The 20,600-nt window shown below is 21.7% G+C and overlaps 1 protein-coding gene across 1 annotated transcript in view; it reads right to left on the reverse strand.

Annotated features, from left to right (window-relative positions):
• tok (tolloid-like protein 1 tolkin) overlaps positions 1-10,848 on the reverse strand; it is a 33,801-nt gene extending 22,953 nt beyond the window's left edge. The window contains exons 1-2 of the mRNA XM_011507488.1: positions 10,760-10,848; positions 8,142-8,703 (exon numbers count right to left, since the gene is read on the reverse strand). Coding sequence (XP_011505790.1) covers positions 8,142-8,370 — 229 coding nt within the window. The 5' untranslated portion in view covers positions 8,371-8,703; positions 10,760-10,848. The remainder of the gene's footprint in view (positions 1-8,141; positions 8,704-10,759) is intronic.
• Between the last annotated feature and the right edge of the window lie 9,752 nt (positions 10,849-20,600).

Consider the following 20,600-nt stretch of genomic DNA (forward strand, 5'->3'; position numbering starts at 1 on the left):
ATATGACAACAAATTAATATAAATGTCTAAGTACACTAAATAATAAGTATACAATTTGCTTATTAACAATATTTTTGAGTTACTATATAATATTAAATATTATATTATATTATACTTATTACATAAATTATTAAATTTATATTAAAGCATTTACATATATCTATTATTTTATACATATATATTTTAGACACATATAATCAAACGATGAAGCAAAATGATAATACGACCATTTGTAAAAATACGATTATAAAATTCTTTATTAGAGTTCACAGATTATTAAAAGTTTTTATTATTTAAAGATTATTATCACAAGTGATTTTTCGTACACATGCTTTGACTCACTATTCACAACTTTATAACTTATTCCATTTTTATATGTCTCAGATAATTATTTTATGTTTTCCATTTTATGTTTATATTTTTATATTTAATATAATTCGTTTTATTAATTTTAATTACTCTTTAATTTTTCTTAAGTACCTATTTTTTATTATGTTTGTTTTTATAATCCATTTTTTAAAAATTTTGTATAAGTTTATAATAAATCATTTTTTAGTTTCAGTTTTAAAATTGATTTTTAAATAATTCTTTTATTTCAATTATTTAATGTTTGATTTTTATTATTAGATATTTATAAACTTTTTATTAAATGAATAACTTGGTTATTTCTGTAAATAAAATTTTAATATTTGTTTCAATTCTTTAATTTTACCAAAATCTATCTTTCATAATGGTAAAATACTGCTATTATCTTTTTCATAGTATTTGATGAAATATAACAATTTTTTGTCATTGTACATGTTTATTTTATATTATAAAGCGTTTTTTCTGTATTTTGTTCTTCGTGTTAATAAGAATTTATGTAGAATTGGAATTTATTTTCGTGTAGTGAAGTGTGTTCATTCATGTAAATATTATATTTATTATATTGATTTTTAATGAATTTATTTTGATATAATGAATATATTTCCATCCTCCAAATTCTTACTTTTTTGTGAATTTTTATATTTTGAATATTTGCAATCCTGGCATTCATAGTTTACATGATTCATTATTCTATTGGTAAATTATTTAATGCATTGAACGGAAGATATACTTTCTCCGTTACTACTCTAAATTTAATATAATTTATGTCAATTATAAAACGCATTTTTGGTAGCATAAAATTTTTTACTTTATTGTTCATCTATGTTAATATTAACGCTGAATTTAACATGGCATATTATCTATATAATTAACGCTTGATATTTGTACATATAAATGCATAATCTGCTGGAATTTAATTTTATAAACTACTTCGTTTCAGAAACTATTCAGGTCTTTGGAATTACTATTATAAAATATTGGAACAAGTGTTAGAGTTTAACAGTCAAAAAATCATGAAATACAAAACCAATAGTTAACATGTCTTTTATAATAATTTTTAATAATAATTTGGTTGAAATTAGTACTTAATACTATATACTCAATTAGCTGTAATTCTTAATAATTAATTTATTAATGTATTTTATATGTAATATTGTACGTTCTAAAATAAAGGAACATAAAATTTACTGCTGCTTTATAGTATGTATAATCAAACTTCTATTTTAATTCCATTGATAAATCCTATTTCATACGTAAACAGGTGTTTAATACATAAAATCTAAACTAGATAATTCAAATAGGATATTACTTCATTTATTTATTTATCAACTTAAATTTTATTCTTTTTATCTAGCTTAATTTCTGGAAATACTAATAAAGTGGCGTTTCATCTTGCAATAGTTTTTATTTGAATTCATTTGAATCCCGTCCATTTTTTGAGATGAACTATAACTTATAATTTTCATATTACACTTATATATACATACTTGAATATTTTATAAAGAGAAGGATTATTCTTCCAGTTGTCATCATGTAGATACATCCCGCATTATTATAGAGTAAAGGACGTTTACTAGTCTTTTCTTCATTCAACAGATTTATAAATTATTATTAAAATAAAAATTATACTTATCTTGATTTTTTTTTTAATAAATAATATTAAAATTTTACAGTGCTAAATAATGATTGGCAACTTTGTTTCAAAACTTTTATATATAATTTATATATAATAAATGTGATAGAAAAAATGTTATTTTCTTAATGTATAAAATTGATTATGCAATAACAGTTAAATACATTATTTAAAAATATTAATTAATTATCAAGTACCGAAAATATATTAATATATCCTCAAGTCTGGTATTAAAAAATATTCATTTGAATTCCTTTGTTAGATATTTTTAAATTTAATGTTATATATGTTTAAAACTGTTTAATGTTACACAATATATATATATATATATATATATATATATATATATATATATATATGTTCTCTTTTAATCTTTACTTATTACTGTATTATAAAAATCTTGATTTTACAATGTACTAATTTTTTTTAGTCGAAATTTCATATAATACTATATCGACAAATATTTTGTAGATTATATTCAATTAAAGAATACCAATTTATATCTCCAAACACGTATATGCATGATAGAAGATTGAAAATCTATAAATCAGGATAAGGTTATTTAAAATGTGAAAAATTTATGAATAATGAATAATGAATAATAATAATGAACGTATGAAACTGTAAATTTGTAAGAGATATCGGAATTCTGAAATTATTGAGAATTTTAAAGTATTTTTAATGATTGAAGAATATCTTTTCTTTTTTTTTAATGTGAAATATAACAGGTACAGTATTAATTCTGTTTCATTCTATATTATAATTCAACCAGTTGAATAAAGTATTATTTCGTCGATTAAAGAATTATTTTATATATTCGTGTTCATTTTTACTAGATTTGAAATAGTACTCATTTTAGTACATTTTGACAATTCATAACATGATACAAAATAAAATAAATAGATAATATCGTAATGTTGTTTTTCTGTTGAAAAATGTATTTTATATCCATTTTTATATAAAAAAAATAAAACTTGATTTAATTTTTTTCATTTACAGTAACGTATTAAAATTTAAAATAAATCATTTAAATTAATTTAAACTTAATTCTATACTATATACGAATGAATAATTTAATTTTATAGCTAAAATAAATTTAAAGTAGTTATAAAATCAATTAGATTTATTATATAAAGCACTATTATCTAAGATTATTATTAATAAAGGTTTGAAATATAATATATTATTCTATTATCTATCAGTTGTATTATAATGGATTATTTAAAGTTTGTATATATATATATAAATATTATACATATGAAAATATTATACATATATTGTCAATTAATTTGAATTTAATTAACGTTTAATTCAAATTTCAATAAAAATTTTCACATAATATTAGCATAATATTAGCAATCATATTATAAAAATTTCATTTAAAAAGTTTTCAACATTGTCTTGTTTAAAATGATCTCAGTGCTTGTTTATAATTATAATAAATAGAAAATAAGGAAAGTTTATTAATTTTTTCACTTATTTATAATGTTCATATCTAATATTTAAGATATGCATTTCTTCAAATCAGTATAACTTTCTTAAGTTTATATAATAGTTAGAAAACAATTGAATGTAACTGTTTTTAAACTTTCATAATTTTAATGTTATATAAAGTATGTATTGATAATAAAACCAGTAAAGAAAAAAATGTCATGCGCTCGTGCAGTATATGCCTATCTGTCATTATTTTCGCATCTCGCCGCATCAGTATTTGGTCATTAATTGGCGATAAACTTTAACCTTATCGTCTTGAAGTTTACAATAAGTAATAATTACAATACAGCAGAAACTAATACATGTGAAATAAAAAATACAACATTTTTATTGGAATTAATGTTATTCTGTTATTTTGAAATTTTCAAATAAAAATTCTGTTATTAAAGATTAAGCTATAATTATTTTCTGTCCGTATTGGTACTGTTGCATACTTGAATTATATAATACAATTGTAATTATTTTTAACTAATATTTATATAATTATAGTTTACTAAATTATTATGTATAACTTAATAATATGAAAAATTACTACACAATTTATCAATATATTATAATAAAGTAAAAATAAAATTTATTAGATTAGACAAATTAATTTATAATGTATAACTTAAAAAATAACTCTTATTTTGTTTCATCTTTTTATTTTAATCATCTATATATCATTTATATTTAATTTATGTATTATATAATCTAGATACATTCATCTTACGAAAAATACATTACAAAAATTAAATTTTGTAAAAAATGTAAAACAAATGTATGTATTAAATGTAAAAATAAAAATAGAAATTGTTCAAAATCAGACATTATTTTTATTAAAGTATAAATTAATTGAGAATTAAAAATTTTAATAGAAATCTTAGTGGTAATTTAAAAATACATAGTTGATACGATTATCCATAGATCAAATTAATAATTTAGAATTAAAATGGCAGTAGATTAATTACAAAACATTAATTTCAAAATAGCTGAGTGAAAAGAGTGTATTAGTAATCTGATAATTCATTTGTATTAGAAATATGATATTTATAATTAAAGACTTAATTATTCGAATTACAAGACTAGTAAGTTTTATTTATAATATTTTTGTATATACACATGAATCGTTATTATATAGCTATAATACAAAAAATAAAAAACTTTTAATTAGAATTTTAATTTACAAAAAACATAATTCCAAAAACAAATATAAACCATTTCAGATCGAATAATATTTTGATTTTTCATAAATTTTAGAAATTCGAGATTAATCCAAGATGCATACAAAAAGAAAAGGTCAAACTCTTTAAGTTTTCATTACTAAAGAATATTGGGGCTACTTTTAAATTTCGACTTTTCTATTTCCATTTTTTTTATTTTCAAATATGAAATAGATCATTTGTATCATATTATATTAAGAGTACTTTGAAAATCTTCACACTTTTATTCTTTTTTTTGAAACCATATTTTTCTTTTACATTGGTATAGTAACAGTGCAGAGACTTTTGAATTGTTCTAAATATCAAATAAATTGTTATAAAAACTTTAAGCAATAAATCAATATTTTAGTGAATTTGATTATTACATGAGAAAACGAAAATATTGGTTTTTACAAAATCTTGCTTTATGAAAATCTGTTTTTCAATTACAGCTAAGAGATGTATGTAACTAATCTCAACATTGAATCTATTATAAATAAATGAAAAGCCTTATAAGATAGAAATTTATTATATTTGTTATATTTCAATAATAAATTGATTATTCTGTCAATCTTGATTGTATCAAAATGAAAATTAGTATATGATATATTTTTTATAATATTAAATCAATGTTAAATATTTTATAGAAATTTTATAAAATATTATACATAAATGATTTTTAACACTATTTAAATATTTAATTTAATAAAATTTACATATACTATTTTTTTTAAATGTATATATTATATTCGATTTTAAATTATGTCATAACATTTTACATTTAATATGTACCGTGTATTTTACTAACTTTGTATTTATAACGAATGAAAGTATTTTTATAGTTATTTATACTGTTTTAATTTTAAATAATTTTTATACTTTTTAATGATTCTTAATAATGTTTGAGATATTGTTTTTTTTATTTTCATTCTTGTAAATATATATATACTAGAGATCGTTTTCACAAATATCAAACCCACTCAATAAATGCAGCTTTTCATATATTTATAGATATTTATATTGTTTTTACGTATTTATATTTTTTTTAATGCTTCATTTATTGCGTAATTTTATTTGAAAATAAATGAAATTGGAAAAAAATTTAAAAAGAAATAAAATAACTATTCTTTAATTAATGATGCAAATGTATATTATGACTTTAAAAAAATATCTTTTATTGTATTTTAATATACACTTATATATATATAAATATATATATATATATATATAACTTTTTAAACAATAACAAATAAATTTATTCATATAATGTTAATATTTAAAAAATTAAAATAAAACTTTTCTCTTTTAGTACCAACAGATAATTATAGTAATAATTAATTTTATGTAATAATTAATAATAATAATTTAAAATAATTAATAATTTAAGTAATCATTAATAATATATATACTTTTATAATGAAATAGATTAAATTACTAATTTATTAAATTCGTGATAAAAAATATTGTAATTTGTAAATAAAAAATGTTTTTATTTTACCTAAGCACGGTTGGATTTAAATGTTAAATTTTTATTATTGTAAAAAAAATTAAATGTTATGTTAATATATAGATGTTACAATGTCTATGTAAACCTATTTTACAGCAAAATTAACATATTATTTAAATGAAATTAATGCCGCCAGGTTAATTAGATAAACAAGAATTTGCAATACGTACTATTTCATAATTTTAACTTAATTCGTATGAAAAGTTGATTCACATTTTATAAAAAAAAGTAATTTTGCACAAAATTAATAATCTAATATACATTAAGAAGACAGTATAGTGTAAAAAATATATTCTTAAAGTACGACATTCAATCTTATATCATCTTTGAAGCTATTACTTTAAATATCTTAATCAATTTTGGTACTTCGATACTACATTTGGTCATTCTAAACATTCTGATGTTCTTAGTCATTCAATCATTTACTTTATTATTTACTCATTGTGTCATGAAGCTGAGACGGACAGTTGAATCGAAATAAATTGAACAATATAGAATCTTACAAAGTCTTATTGAACGTAATATAATAAAGACAAGAAACACATCATAAAATATGAAGCTATCTAATTGTTCTTTCGTAGTTAAAAGTCAATAAATAAATATTTATATTTTAACAATTCTTTTTGTTATTATCCAGTCTTATCATAAATGCTTTAAGTTGTTGCAATATGATGGTTTCATTGGTAAAATAACTAGAAACGTATATGTAATAATATTATTTGATAATGAAATAAGTATATATGTATTAACTTTAAATAAATCAAGTTTAAATTCATATATACTTTCTTAAGATACTATTAAAATATACATAAAAATAGTTTATTTTTAAAAAATAATTTTGTTCACGAAAAAGTCAAGTAGCTTATATTCTTAACTATTTTTATTACAACTAATACATATTAAATATTATTTAAAAATAAATTTAATATCGAAGATATAATTCAAGAATTACTGTTATGAAAATAAAATTAATATATAAAATTTATTAATTAAATTAATTGAAAATTAAACCTTTTTAATTGCAGTGAACTCATTAGAATGCATAAATATAAATATCATTTGTTAAAATATGAATTATCCATTGTATTCAGAAAAAACTATTTATGTATTTCAAAATCTTAAGTATTTGAATAAATTATCAAGTATATAAGTGGGTAGTGTGAAATTAATACACCCTGAAAACATATAAAAGTAATGTAATGTAACATTACTTTAATATTTTTAAATATCTTCATTCTTAATTGATTTATTTTTTTCATTATAATTTATCATTAAATACGAAAGTATAAATTAAATTAATTATAAATTAAAAGTAAATATTGTAATTATATACTAATTTATTATTAATCATCACGTTTTCACGATAACTGCAATAATAATTATTTAGAATATATAATAATTGAAATGAATATAATTTAAAAAATACCCTTGTATTCACTTTTATGTATTTGAAAATATTGAGATTAATCTATTAATATATTTAATATTATATTTTTATAAGTTAAGGATAAAGTTTATTAGGCTTTCTAAACGAAAAAATGAAAAAAAACTTATAAAATTTTAATCCTATTTTAAAAAAACACGAAATCTAAATAAAATAATTTAAACGAGTAGTATTCATTTATTTAGATGCTCGTCTTCAAATCGATTAATATAGCAAAAATAACGAATCAAGATAAATTAAATTGTATCGTTGTGATAAGATTGGTAATTAAAACTTCATCTTTGTTATTATTTTTAATAAGAATAAGATAGTATAATTATTTTTTAAATATTATCTTAATTTACTTAATTAGTATCAAATTTACTAATTTTTGTTAATTATTCAAGTTCATCCTTTTTCTTTCGATACATCAGCATCCATAAAGTATTAAGTATTATTCATATTTAGTGTTCTACGTTTACAAATATCAATCGGTAATCAAAATAGTCATAATTCGTAATTGGGCGTATAACTAACCCGCTTTGCATATGTCGAGGTCGAGGTCTCCCGTGATGAGGTTCGGGAACTTGATATTGAGCAGCTCATCAACAGTGTATCGTCGCCGACGTTGCATCAAGCTCCCGTTTGCCTCTTGGCACTCATCACACTCAGCATTAGTATATCTTCGTGATTGAACGAAGAAGGTACTGCTATTCCAAACGATGCTGCTGCTGAGAAGCAAAGTAAGGCAGAACAACGGCTTCATATCAAGAAAATACTGATGAGAGTCTGACGTTGGCAGCGACAACGGCAGCGTTCGAATAACGCGTTTCTCATAACATTGGACTCTAACTTCATTCGTGCCTTGCAGGCTCTCTCTCTTCCTATCTACTAGCTGTCGTATCAAGGGCTCAAACCTGTTTGCGATATCGCTCTTGGAGTGTATACTTGTGTCCTGTCTTCTTTTTCTTTTCAATCGAGCTGGTAGACTAAAAATTTTGTTGTCAAGAGAACGATTGCGTTCTTCACTTTACACTTTGTTTTTATATTAAGTTCTTCTTCATATGATTTTCATCTAATTGCGACTATTTATTTATATCTAAAAATATGACAGATGACCACTCTTTATCAAAACTTTTTTTTTTATTCACATAACAATTTTTAAATAAAATATCTGTTAATATTTTGATTACTGAATTCAATTTAAGTTTTTAAATATGATATATATGTATACGCACTTATGTGTATACATACATAAACGCACATACACGTACATACGCGCACATATACTTGTGTATATATATATATATATATATACACAAGTATATGTGCGCGTATGTACGTGTATGTGCGTTTATGTATGTATACACATAAGTGTGATTTGTCAATTATTTGATTGTTGAACCAATAATTGATTTGTGCATCTCATATAAGAATTTTTTAATTTTTAAATAGGTTTGAACATGATATTTTAAAGGTACAGGAACCAATGTGGGTTTATATATTAAGGAAAACATGTTTTAGAGACCATGTAATGTATAAATAATATATAAAAATGGCACATGATAATTATCTGCTCTTTATAATAATAAAGTTTTCTTAATAAGAACGAAAAAATTATATGATTATTAGTTTAATCCAGCTAGTCTCATTTATTATCATCGCAATTTTTACTGAAAAATTCTACTTTATAGATTTTAAATACATTCTACACAATGCATTGTATGTATTTACACCATCCCAATATATTACTTTTTATTTTACTATGAGCTTTACGATAATATTATAGCTAAAGACAAATAATATTAACAATAATATATTTATTCATTTCACAAGCAAATTTCCGTCATCTACTGTTGTAGCTCCCTTGAGCTTTTCGTGAAAAAATTATTTATATGCTTATAAAATTAATTTATAGCAACTAGTACGTGATCATTATCAATTATTTTTATATATTATATAAGGAATCCAAGAGCTGGAAATATCGGACTGTCAAAAACTTAGCGTTTCGTATCGACGGGCACGCGTGTACGCACATGCCCGGTGCGGTTGTTTCCGTCTCTCTTTTTATTAACAAGCCACGCGCTTCTACTATACAAAATCTCTTAAAGGCTGTTAACCCTTTCTTCTTATATTTTTGCGGATTGGCGAACCTCGGAATCACCACCAAATTAAATTTATAAACTTTACTCTATCAGGCTACAAATGAATCGACGAGCTTGCATATTAGAAATTATTCTCAACAATGTGGAATATTACACCTGACGAGCTATATTTCCAAAATATTTAAAAATTTTGATAAAAGAAGATAATAATGAATATTATCATTTCAGATTTTACTAATTAAATTAATAAATTAATAAATTAATAAATTAATAAACTTAATTAATAAAAATGATTTATTAAAATACTTATTTGATAAAATTTTGTCAATATATATTAAAAAATACTCAGATTCAAGTAGTAATGATTATCATATTAATAAAATTAGTAAACACCTTCATTTTTAAGTGTTTTTAATACTTTTAAAAATAATCATTATGGATTAATTCCTTAATTTTAAAAAATAATGGAAATATCTATAGCAATTGTATAAAATGTTTATTTATTTTGATAATGTAAGCCAATTTTCAGTAGCATTTGTCTGTGTAATAATAATTAGATACAGCAAAAATTTTATTTTAATTAATTTTAGAATTTATGCTTTATTAATTAATATCTTATAATAAATCCTTAAATATTTAATGGAGATATTTATCGCGGCTTACTTTATAGTAAGAAATTTATACATCGCAATTATTAATTACACCCAAAATTTATTTTTACAAACTTCATAAATAAAATTAAGAACTTTTTTAATAAAATAATCTGAATAATTATTTGTGGTTAATAATCATTTAAAAATTAGTTATTAATTTTCCTGGGACAAAATAGTTTCTTTAATGTCAAAACGATGTTGATTAAAGTGATTGCATACAAATTTATATAAGTGATCGCAGCAGTGATTCCGCGTGCTTGCAGCTACGTTAAAGGATTCTTTTTGTACCGAAATTCACAAACACGATACAAAACAAAAGACAAAAAGACACACACGTATTCCAGAATAATCAAATTATGAACGATGATTAAAACTAACACCAGTAATAAGAAATTACAATAATAATGATGTCAACGCGCTTAAGAAAGAAAGAATTTTGTGTGCTCGGTAGCAAGCCATTACGTGGCTCTGGATTAGTGACGACTGAATGGCAGCGACGGAACACCAGCAGCAGCAACCGATCACGTACGAATCCACAAGATCACTCACTGCCTTCTCCGCTCAGCCCATTCTCCTTTACTCTCCTCCCCCTCTAGCTAATTCTCTCTCGCTCTCTCTTTCTCCCTCACTCTCCCTCTCCCCCCTCTCTCTCGCTCGCCATCTCGCCCCCTCACGCTCGCTGTCCCACACCCCCCCTCTCTCTTTTGCTCTCTCGCAAACACACACGCGCGCGTGCGACACGCATGCACTCAAAATATTCACATATAGTATATAACTATGGTCCAAATGATATATATATGCATATGTTCACGTCAGTACATGTGTGTGTATGTGTGTAGTTCTATCTCTTGCTACCGCTCCACCCCGACCCCTCTCATACTCCCACCCTCATGAGGCACTCAACCGCGTTTCGTTTAATCGCTCGCTCTCTACGTGCAAAGGGTGATGAGGAGAAGGGGAGCGACAGAAAGAGATCCATAGGCTGGAAAGAGAAAGATACAAGATCCTTTACTCTGTCTCTCGCTCACTTTTCACTCGCCCCTTTGTCAATTTCCTCCTCGCAACCGTGGGTGCCACATTGTCATTGAGCTTCTTACTTGTACGTACTCTACATTTCCTCCGCTGCAGGCTTTATATGGGGGATTTGCCCGCAAGTGCACTGTCAGAGCGCTTTTATTCTTAATTGAGCACCCTAATGTATCTTACTGTGCACGGGCGCGAGACAACACATATCTGAACATTTAAATTAAAATTGTCGACCTGAGAGAAAGAAACTCGCGTTATCATGTGTTTCAATACTTGAAGCCCTTCTTTTCTTACGTAGTAGCGATAGAATCATTTATGTGAACTCCAATTCTGTCGAAATTTTTTTACTTTAGTAAATATATTTTGTATATAATTATATATGCTTACTTTTTCAATTATTAATTTTGTTCTTGATAAATGTATTGTAAAAGCAATTCTTTATTGTAGTAATTTTTAACTATTACCAATTGTCATATTATTTTATTATTAGATCAAGATTTACATGTTATGAATGTGAGTATTAAGCATTTTTTTATAAGTGTTAGCCAATAATTTTAATAATTTTATTAAAAAAAAAATAAAACAATAATATTGGATATATAATAATTTTTTTAATGAATATGTAAATGACTGAATATGTAAATCACATATCTATCTTAAAATTAGATTATCATTAATCTTCATATGCTATTTTATGAAAAAGAAAAATGACAAATTTTTATTGTGAATATTAGAAAAATGTTGCATCATGCATTATATATTACAATAATTTAAATTACTTAGTTTAAAAAGTATGTAATGAAGCTAAATAATTTAATACAGATCAATATCAATCAAGATTATTTGTCAAAATAAAATAAGAATAAAAATAAATTAACACCTTAAGAATTAATTAGAGATTATGTGTCATTTCTAATCAAAGTTATAAAAAAATATGTACCATATCGACTACTATTTAAATCTAAATTATTTTCAAAGAAGTTTGTATATTTAAAAATTAAGATTAAAAATATAGAGCTAATAAAATATTTCTCATAGAAGAGATATTTTAATATTAGAAACGAGTATTAAAAACTTCCAATTCGTTAAGTTTTGCAAATGCAATTTTTTCAAATATATACACATATTGAAAACTTTTATAAAGCTATATATTAACTGATTTTTGGAATTCATTAAATCATTGTTTGAATTCATTAAATCATTGTTCGAAATCATTAAATGATGATCGCTTTTGAAATATGTATTTATTACTATGTAGAAATATTTTCTCTATTTCCATTCTCGTTTTAAGCGCTTCTTATATATGCTTACCTTAGTTGAATTTTATTTTTTAGCATTCCTGTGTATATGTAAGTTGCAGTTTATTCTTATAAGATCATGAAAGGTTACGGTTTTTATATTAATCATGCCATTCTGTGATCTTTTCATGTTAATTTTTCAAATAAGCTGATTGTATCCTTTATTGTAATTTTACCTGAAACCACTAATGTATTCACAAAGTGATTTTTATAGTTCAAAATATTGCACGAAACTTAATAGTTATAAAAATAGTATAAATATTGATTTTCATAATTTCTATTATAATATATTTGTTATAAATATATTACATAAAATATAATAAGCTAGCCCATTATCTTTAGAATTTAATTGTGCTTATCACATATGCTTATTTTGCATTATTGAAATGTATCTAAATTATATTTGATATTATATTGTTTAACTCCTTATTATCCTCCTTAAGATATATTAAAAATAAAGATTATATCATAAATTTTGAATAAGATCTTAACGATTACCTTTATTCTATTAGATTAGTATAAAATATTGTATTTTCAACTACTGTTTTTACTATGTATTTTATTAATATAACTTTGAATAAATTGTTGTTCACGATCATCTTATATAACTTTATATAATTTCTGTGGCTATGACCTAAATGAATGCTTCAAGAAGTTAACTTTCATTTGCACTCATAATACCGACCTATAAAATATTCAATTATTTCTAAATTGATGCGATGTCTGAACGTAATTATTAATTTTTAGTATTTTGAAATTTTTTTGCATGAATGAATATAATAAATAAGTATAAGCATAAATATATTAAAAATAAAATCTATATCATTCTAAATATATTAAATCGGGATATCTTACTGAAATAACTGATTAACTACTACTAATTAAAGTAAATTTGTGTAGATTTTGGTATTCTATTATAAATGTTAATTATTGGCAATGCCAGAAATGATTGAATATGATTCACACAAGATTTTTTATTCTATTAGTTTTTCTTTTAATTTTAAAGTAATCGAATAATATAAATAGTGACCTGCCATACATTCTAAAGTACAAATTAAAAAAAATATGTACACTTAAATGATTTTAATATAAAAATTATTATTTGTAAAAAATTTTTCATCATAATTTCATTACAAAAAAATAACATAATATATATTTAGTGATCTAGTATATTTTAACATTGAAATTTAAAAAGGTATATGGTAAATTTATTATGGTGGTTATATGGGACAATTCATAAAATTATACATATACGACAATCACATTTTTTGTATTAATATTTTATATTTTTTATATTAATTTTTTTTATATTAATCTAAATAAATATATTATTATTTTACAGATAATTTTTTAGATTCAACTTTATAAAAGTAATATTTTAATTTAAATAATAAATATATATTCATATTATATTATATATGTAATAAATATTAATTACAAATTTCGCATTAATTTATACATTAATTACAACGTCCATTATATACATTTATATAAATTAGATAAAATATAATATTCATTGGTTTCATGAAAATTTGAATTGTATAACATTTAGCTATAAAGTAAAATTTTGACATATATATTGTTTTGATAATTGCTTGTGCAATTTATATATATTTTTAATTCGTAATTTATTATTTGAAAATAACATCTTAATAATATTATAATAATCTTTCTTTCTATGCTTTCAAAGAAAATAATTATTTGTTAAAAAAGAATTTTACTCTATTTCATTTCGTATTTATATATTGCAATGGTTTAAGGTATTATAGTATTTTTTAATTTTGATAAAAAAACATTTTAAAAAAGTATATTCCTGAAATACTATTTTTATATAGTAAAATAAAATTCTGAAAAGTTCAGCTGTAATTCTGAAGAATAATTTATTTATATACATCTTATTCTTAGAAGCATTCTATGGTATTTGAAATATCTTGAGGTAAAAAATCATTATCATTATTAAATCAAAATAAGATTATTATAAATAAAAAATTATTATTTTCTTTAATATTTTCTTTTTAATATAAAAATATATTTTTATTCACTCTTTATTTACTGAACAGCGCAAGATTTTTTATGTCGTTTGATCTTTCATTAGCTAAGAGTGATATCATTAATATGAAAGTTATATTTGTCGGTACCTTAACGCATTTCTTTATGCAAGTTCATGTTTATTAAATTATTCGTTCAATATATATATGTTACGCATAGATAAGATAATATTTGATATTATCTAGCTTCCTGAATTGTTTGTCAATAACTGAAAGCATTAGTCACTGCGAGGGAGGATAAACTCACTGCATTTTTATCTTGATTTTTTATTTACTTAGAATATACTTTTACAATTTCATCTTATACCAGAAAATAATAATCTTGTATTATATTTTACAATGTACATATATTAACATTAATTCAAAAAAGATTTTTATATCAGATTATCTTCCCAAACCTTCTATTTTTCCAAAATTTTTAATCCAGTTTTAATAATATATTTACTGCATGTAAAGATGCATATTATCTATAATTCATCATATTCAATTATTTTACTATATTATCCTACTTAACTATTTTAAATTATCACGATTGCGGCATTAGATTTTATTTAATTGTTAAAACACAAATTAATGTAATCTCAAAATGTATTAAATAGAAGATAAAATGATTTTTGTCAATATTTCTGTTTACAAAATCTTTTAATTAACAAATACATTTTTATTGTTTCATTGATGCCAAATAAAAAAATTCGTAAGTTATTTATTTACTATAAACTTATCTACACGATTAATTTAATTATAAATTTAATAAAGTTTTGAAACGTTTAATTTTTAAATTAAAAATGTCATAAAATCATGTGTGGTACAGTTATTTAATAAAGCAAATTAGCACTTAAATTGAATCGGGAATGCAAGTAAGCACATATTATTAACAGTTTTAAAATTTTATAACATGTTAATGTAACAAAATATTAACATACATTTTAGATTATGACAAGCCGGAAGGAATTCGTTCTTGGACTTGCAGTTTTATTATATCCTGTAGGTCCTTGAAAAACACTATCAATGTGGAAGAAAAACTTTAGCGAGTTAATTTAAAATTGATTATGAATAAGTATTTGTAATACTGTAATGGAAAAGTCTACAAAATGAATTCAAGCATATTATTCAATTCATATTAAATAATTTTTTTCTACAAATTTTCAATGAAAATTGTTTTTATTACATAATTTCAATTTCTAAATAAAAGTAAATATAAATACATCAATTATTTATTTATTTTAAAAAGCAAAAAATTTATATTAAATAATTAAAATATATTTATCCTTATTTCAATTATAACTACATAGTTATTATAATTATAAAAATTATTTTTGTGAATAACTATTTACGGGTAAGATATAATTGATTCAATTTATAATTTTTAGGATAACAACAACAATACCTTTTGGCTTTAATTATTTAAATTATTTATACATTCATAAAATGGATAAACTTTTATATTTTAAATCTACTATTATAAATCAACTATTATAAATCAAAACTTAATATAAATAATTGATGTACATTTAGAGGGATATGAGAATTAAAGTAAATAATTAACGTTAATTATAAAGCAAATAAATAAAAAACTTTAAAAAAAATGGTACATATTTTTAAAGATAAGTAATTATAATTATATTTTAACATAAATTATAATTATTACTTTAATCTTTATAATTGTTTTTTAATATAATACATAAATGATTTTTCATAAATAGTTTTTCTGAAAGTATTTATTTTTTTTGTAACAAAAGTATGTAAAATTATCTGAAAGGAAGTGCTAGTATGTAATATATTTTAATGACATAAATGAATATTAATATATATCTACGACTTGAAAGCTGCTATAGTAGGTACTTTCTTTCATTATTCTTCTTTATTTATATTCTTTCACTAACTTTGAAATGCACTCATCTCGATAATGCATGTTCTCCTTTTCTCAATTTTTTCTCACTCATTCTTTCGTAATGCGCCACATTATAAGTTTTATCTTTATGAAACTTTTATTATATTTCATTATAGACAATTTCATTATATCTACCGACAATAATTATAACAACCGAGGGTAAGAGAATATGTCAGTTTTAAAATAAATTTTTGACTACACTACGCCCCATTAATTGTGAATTTAATTTAAAACTAAAAATATATTGATTTATATTCGTTTACTTGTAGTACTTGAAAAATGCGATGTTAATGGTTATATTATATTTTGCTTGCAAATATTCATATTTTACGTACTTTAGATATAAGGGCGTTTTTTAAAAATATTGTATAAACGTCATTAATGTTTTAACTCATTATTTTCGAAATATCTCATTTCAGATAAAAGTTCTAATTTTGTTTCAATGAAATTAATAACAGGCAGAGAACATATGACATACTGAATGCTTACTTAAAAATATCCTTTTATCTATGTGTGAAAGAATGGCGTGATGATATGCAACTGTTATTACTCAGCATTGGGAAATGAAAGTAGCAATGGTCAAACTATCTTTAAAAGATAATCTTTTGAAACTCAATAATTTTTACAAAGATGACATTACCATTGATACCAGGAGCTTTGAGGTTTTCATTGACACACGGGCAATGAATTTTATTTTAAATGAAAAAATAGTTGGATAGCACAATATTTAAGGAATGTCTATTGGGTCTGATCATCTGCCTCCTTAGAGTCACATTATTGAATATGATTAAATTAATGAATATATTGAATTTTTTAGTATTCCATATCTTCTTCCACAGTTCGAAACATAATCAATTAAGAAAAGCGTCTTTAACCATACTATAAATTTGACTTCGTAGGACATAATCAATGTAGCATATTGCATTTATTTGTTTCATTGTTGACTTTAAAAATGCTTACTGACAGTCTATTATATGAGGATAGCAAATTGCTTAATATATTCATTATGTTGAATTATGACTTAATGTCGTTTATTGTTTTGTAATTTTAACAACATTTTGTTGCTTTATTATATGGTTCATTTATCTATGTAATTTATGAAAAAAAACATATTTTACTACTTTGATGATAATATCCTAGTAATATATACTTTTATAATTTTTAATTTGTAAACTTAACAATGATTTCAATAAATTAAGATGTAACTGACATAAGACAACAACTAGTTTAGTACGCACTTATAACGGACTTATTCATGAGGAAATTTGAGCTGATAGAAATTTTAAATCATCTTAAAATTCTTGTAGAATATGAAGAATTTACGCCTTTTTATTATTATTGTGTCGCATTGTATCAAATATTGCTATGATTACGGTTTATACAATAATTTTTATTTAGATTTATCTAAATAATATCTAAATAAGTAAATGTACTGCAATTAATTTAGAATGATATTGATAAAAAACTTTATCCTATGTCATATATTTATGAAAATCGTTGTTATAAATAATGAAAAATTCACCGATTAGTAACATAATAAATTCCTTATAATCCGCAATATTATTGCTTTTAGTGAACGAACAATATTCCAAAGATGATAATTTTCAAATACGGTGGTAAATACGTTGGTTATTTAAGTATAACATGATATAATTATCAGTAATTATATTGTTTCCATACTACTTGAAAAAGAGAACCCTTATGCCGTAAAATCTATTATTTGTTCATCTATTATTCATCAATTTTAGTTCTATTAATAATCTTCAGTAGTATATGGGATCTATTGTTTTCGATAGTTTCATTCATATTTAAAGTATATTATAATTAGTAAGTATGATAGCTGAATTTTGATAATAAAGTGCTAAGATAGTGATTTTTCTCCGGGCTGTATAAATTACGCGGTTAAATCGAGAGTTATTTAAGTATATAATTTATTATTTATAATGTCAATGGAAACTAAAGCACCATTAAACATACATACATTTAGTTCGTACATAATCATACATACATTTTCCGTATCATACTCACTTATTAAAGATTTCAAATTATACATTAATATAAATATTTGTTATTAATACAAGTGTGATTTTCATTAGTATATTAAATTCTAATTATAAAATATTTAAATATAAGTTATCCAAAATGTAATAGGGGTTACAGAAATTTAAAAAATACATTGTATTAATGTCATTAATATCAATGATATCATTAATCACTTTTTACTATGACAAATCTATATAATATAATTAAATTGTTTAGTTGTTTTAATAGTTAATTTAATGTTTAATATTAATAATAATAACGATACTAAATTTATACTAATTATTATAAAACTATAATAATTTTATTATTCTAACATTATTAGGTGGTAATTTATATATATCATTATTTTCAATAAAATTTCGATTAATTTTTAGTTTTTTTAATTTTTATAAATAAATAGTATATAAAACTATTATTAAATAAATATTGTTATTAAATAAATATTAAATTTCATTAGATAAAGAGTTTTTGCTGTAGAAAATAAAAGTAGAACAAAAGTCTAGTATTAAATCTAATTAAAAAAACATAGTAAAAACGGCCCATTATTATCGTTTATAATATCATTAATATAAATTATATTCATAAATAAATATATTTATAAATAAAAATATAATATAATTAATATTAATGAAAATATTAATAAATTAAAGTTCTATTTTGATTAATTAATGTTTTAAATTTAACATGCGTTAAATTGTAAAATTATATAAGTGTATTTATATTACTTCAAGTTTATAAGATAAGAAAATATTGACATTACTTTAAGATCAAATTAAACGTTAACATAATGATAAATATATAAAGACACATTATAATTATAAGAAAAAACAAATTAAAGAAAAAACATTAAAGAAATGTAAATAAAAATTGAAGAATACTGATGATTTACAATAGAATTTATTACTAAGAACAAAGGCATATAATTGAAAATATAATTGTAAATAGTATACAAAAATTGAAGGATACCAATAAAATTATATTATTTACTTAGGGCTGTATAGTTCATAATATACTTATTTTTATTAATAATAGTACACTTATAACAATTTGTAAATCCCAAGGATTAATACTTGACTGATCAGATTAATATTGAATTCCATGTATTTATTCAAAAATCAATTATTTTTGTTTTTTGTACTGTGCTAGCTTCAAAAAAATTTATCAGTACATTTATATTATATTTTTCAACCAATTTTTGTGCTTTTCGTTATATAATTCGTAGATTATCAATTTTATTCACTGTAACAAATTTATATATTTAAAATTATATTTTTAAAATTTATATCATTCTATTAAATGTTTTCTATTGGAAATAAGACGTGACGATAAACTTCATGCATAGTTTTATCAATTTAATTAGTTAAATTCTTTAAATAGAGTTAACGATAGAAAATGCGAATATAGCAACTACATATAATAGATATTAATAGAATATCTATAGAAAGTAAAATATTTCATCAATTATTAAATTAATTTTTGATCAATCAGAAGAAAATTACAACGAGTTGGTTCTTTGAATACACAAGTTGATTTATTCTAAACTAATCAGAAAAATTCGGAATAAAACAATGATTCTATCTTCGTTTTAGATGTGTATATATGATATATATATATATATCGGTATGCTATCAGATATATATTTATTTATATTTGGAACGTAGAACGTATCAATATATGAGTAGACTTGAATGCAATAATAAAATTGTATTCATTTTTCAAAAAATTATATAATAAGTGACATGTTTTGACAAGATACTAATAATATTATTATAAATAAGAAAATTACAAATAGTAATTTCATTTTTGAAAAGTCAATTTCAATAAGTATTTTATTCTTAATATGAAAATGTATGTATAAATGTATTAATAATTATTTTTTAAATTTATTGAATTCTAATAATAGAAATGACATTGTATATTCTGAATAATTTT

Source organism: Ceratosolen solmsi, unplaced genomic scaffold, assembly GCF_000503995.2.
Source record: "Ceratosolen solmsi marchali unplaced genomic scaffold, CerSol_1.0 scaffold6, whole genome shotgun sequence".
Taxonomy (NCBI): Eukaryota; Metazoa; Arthropoda; class Insecta; order Hymenoptera; family Agaonidae; genus Ceratosolen; species Ceratosolen solmsi.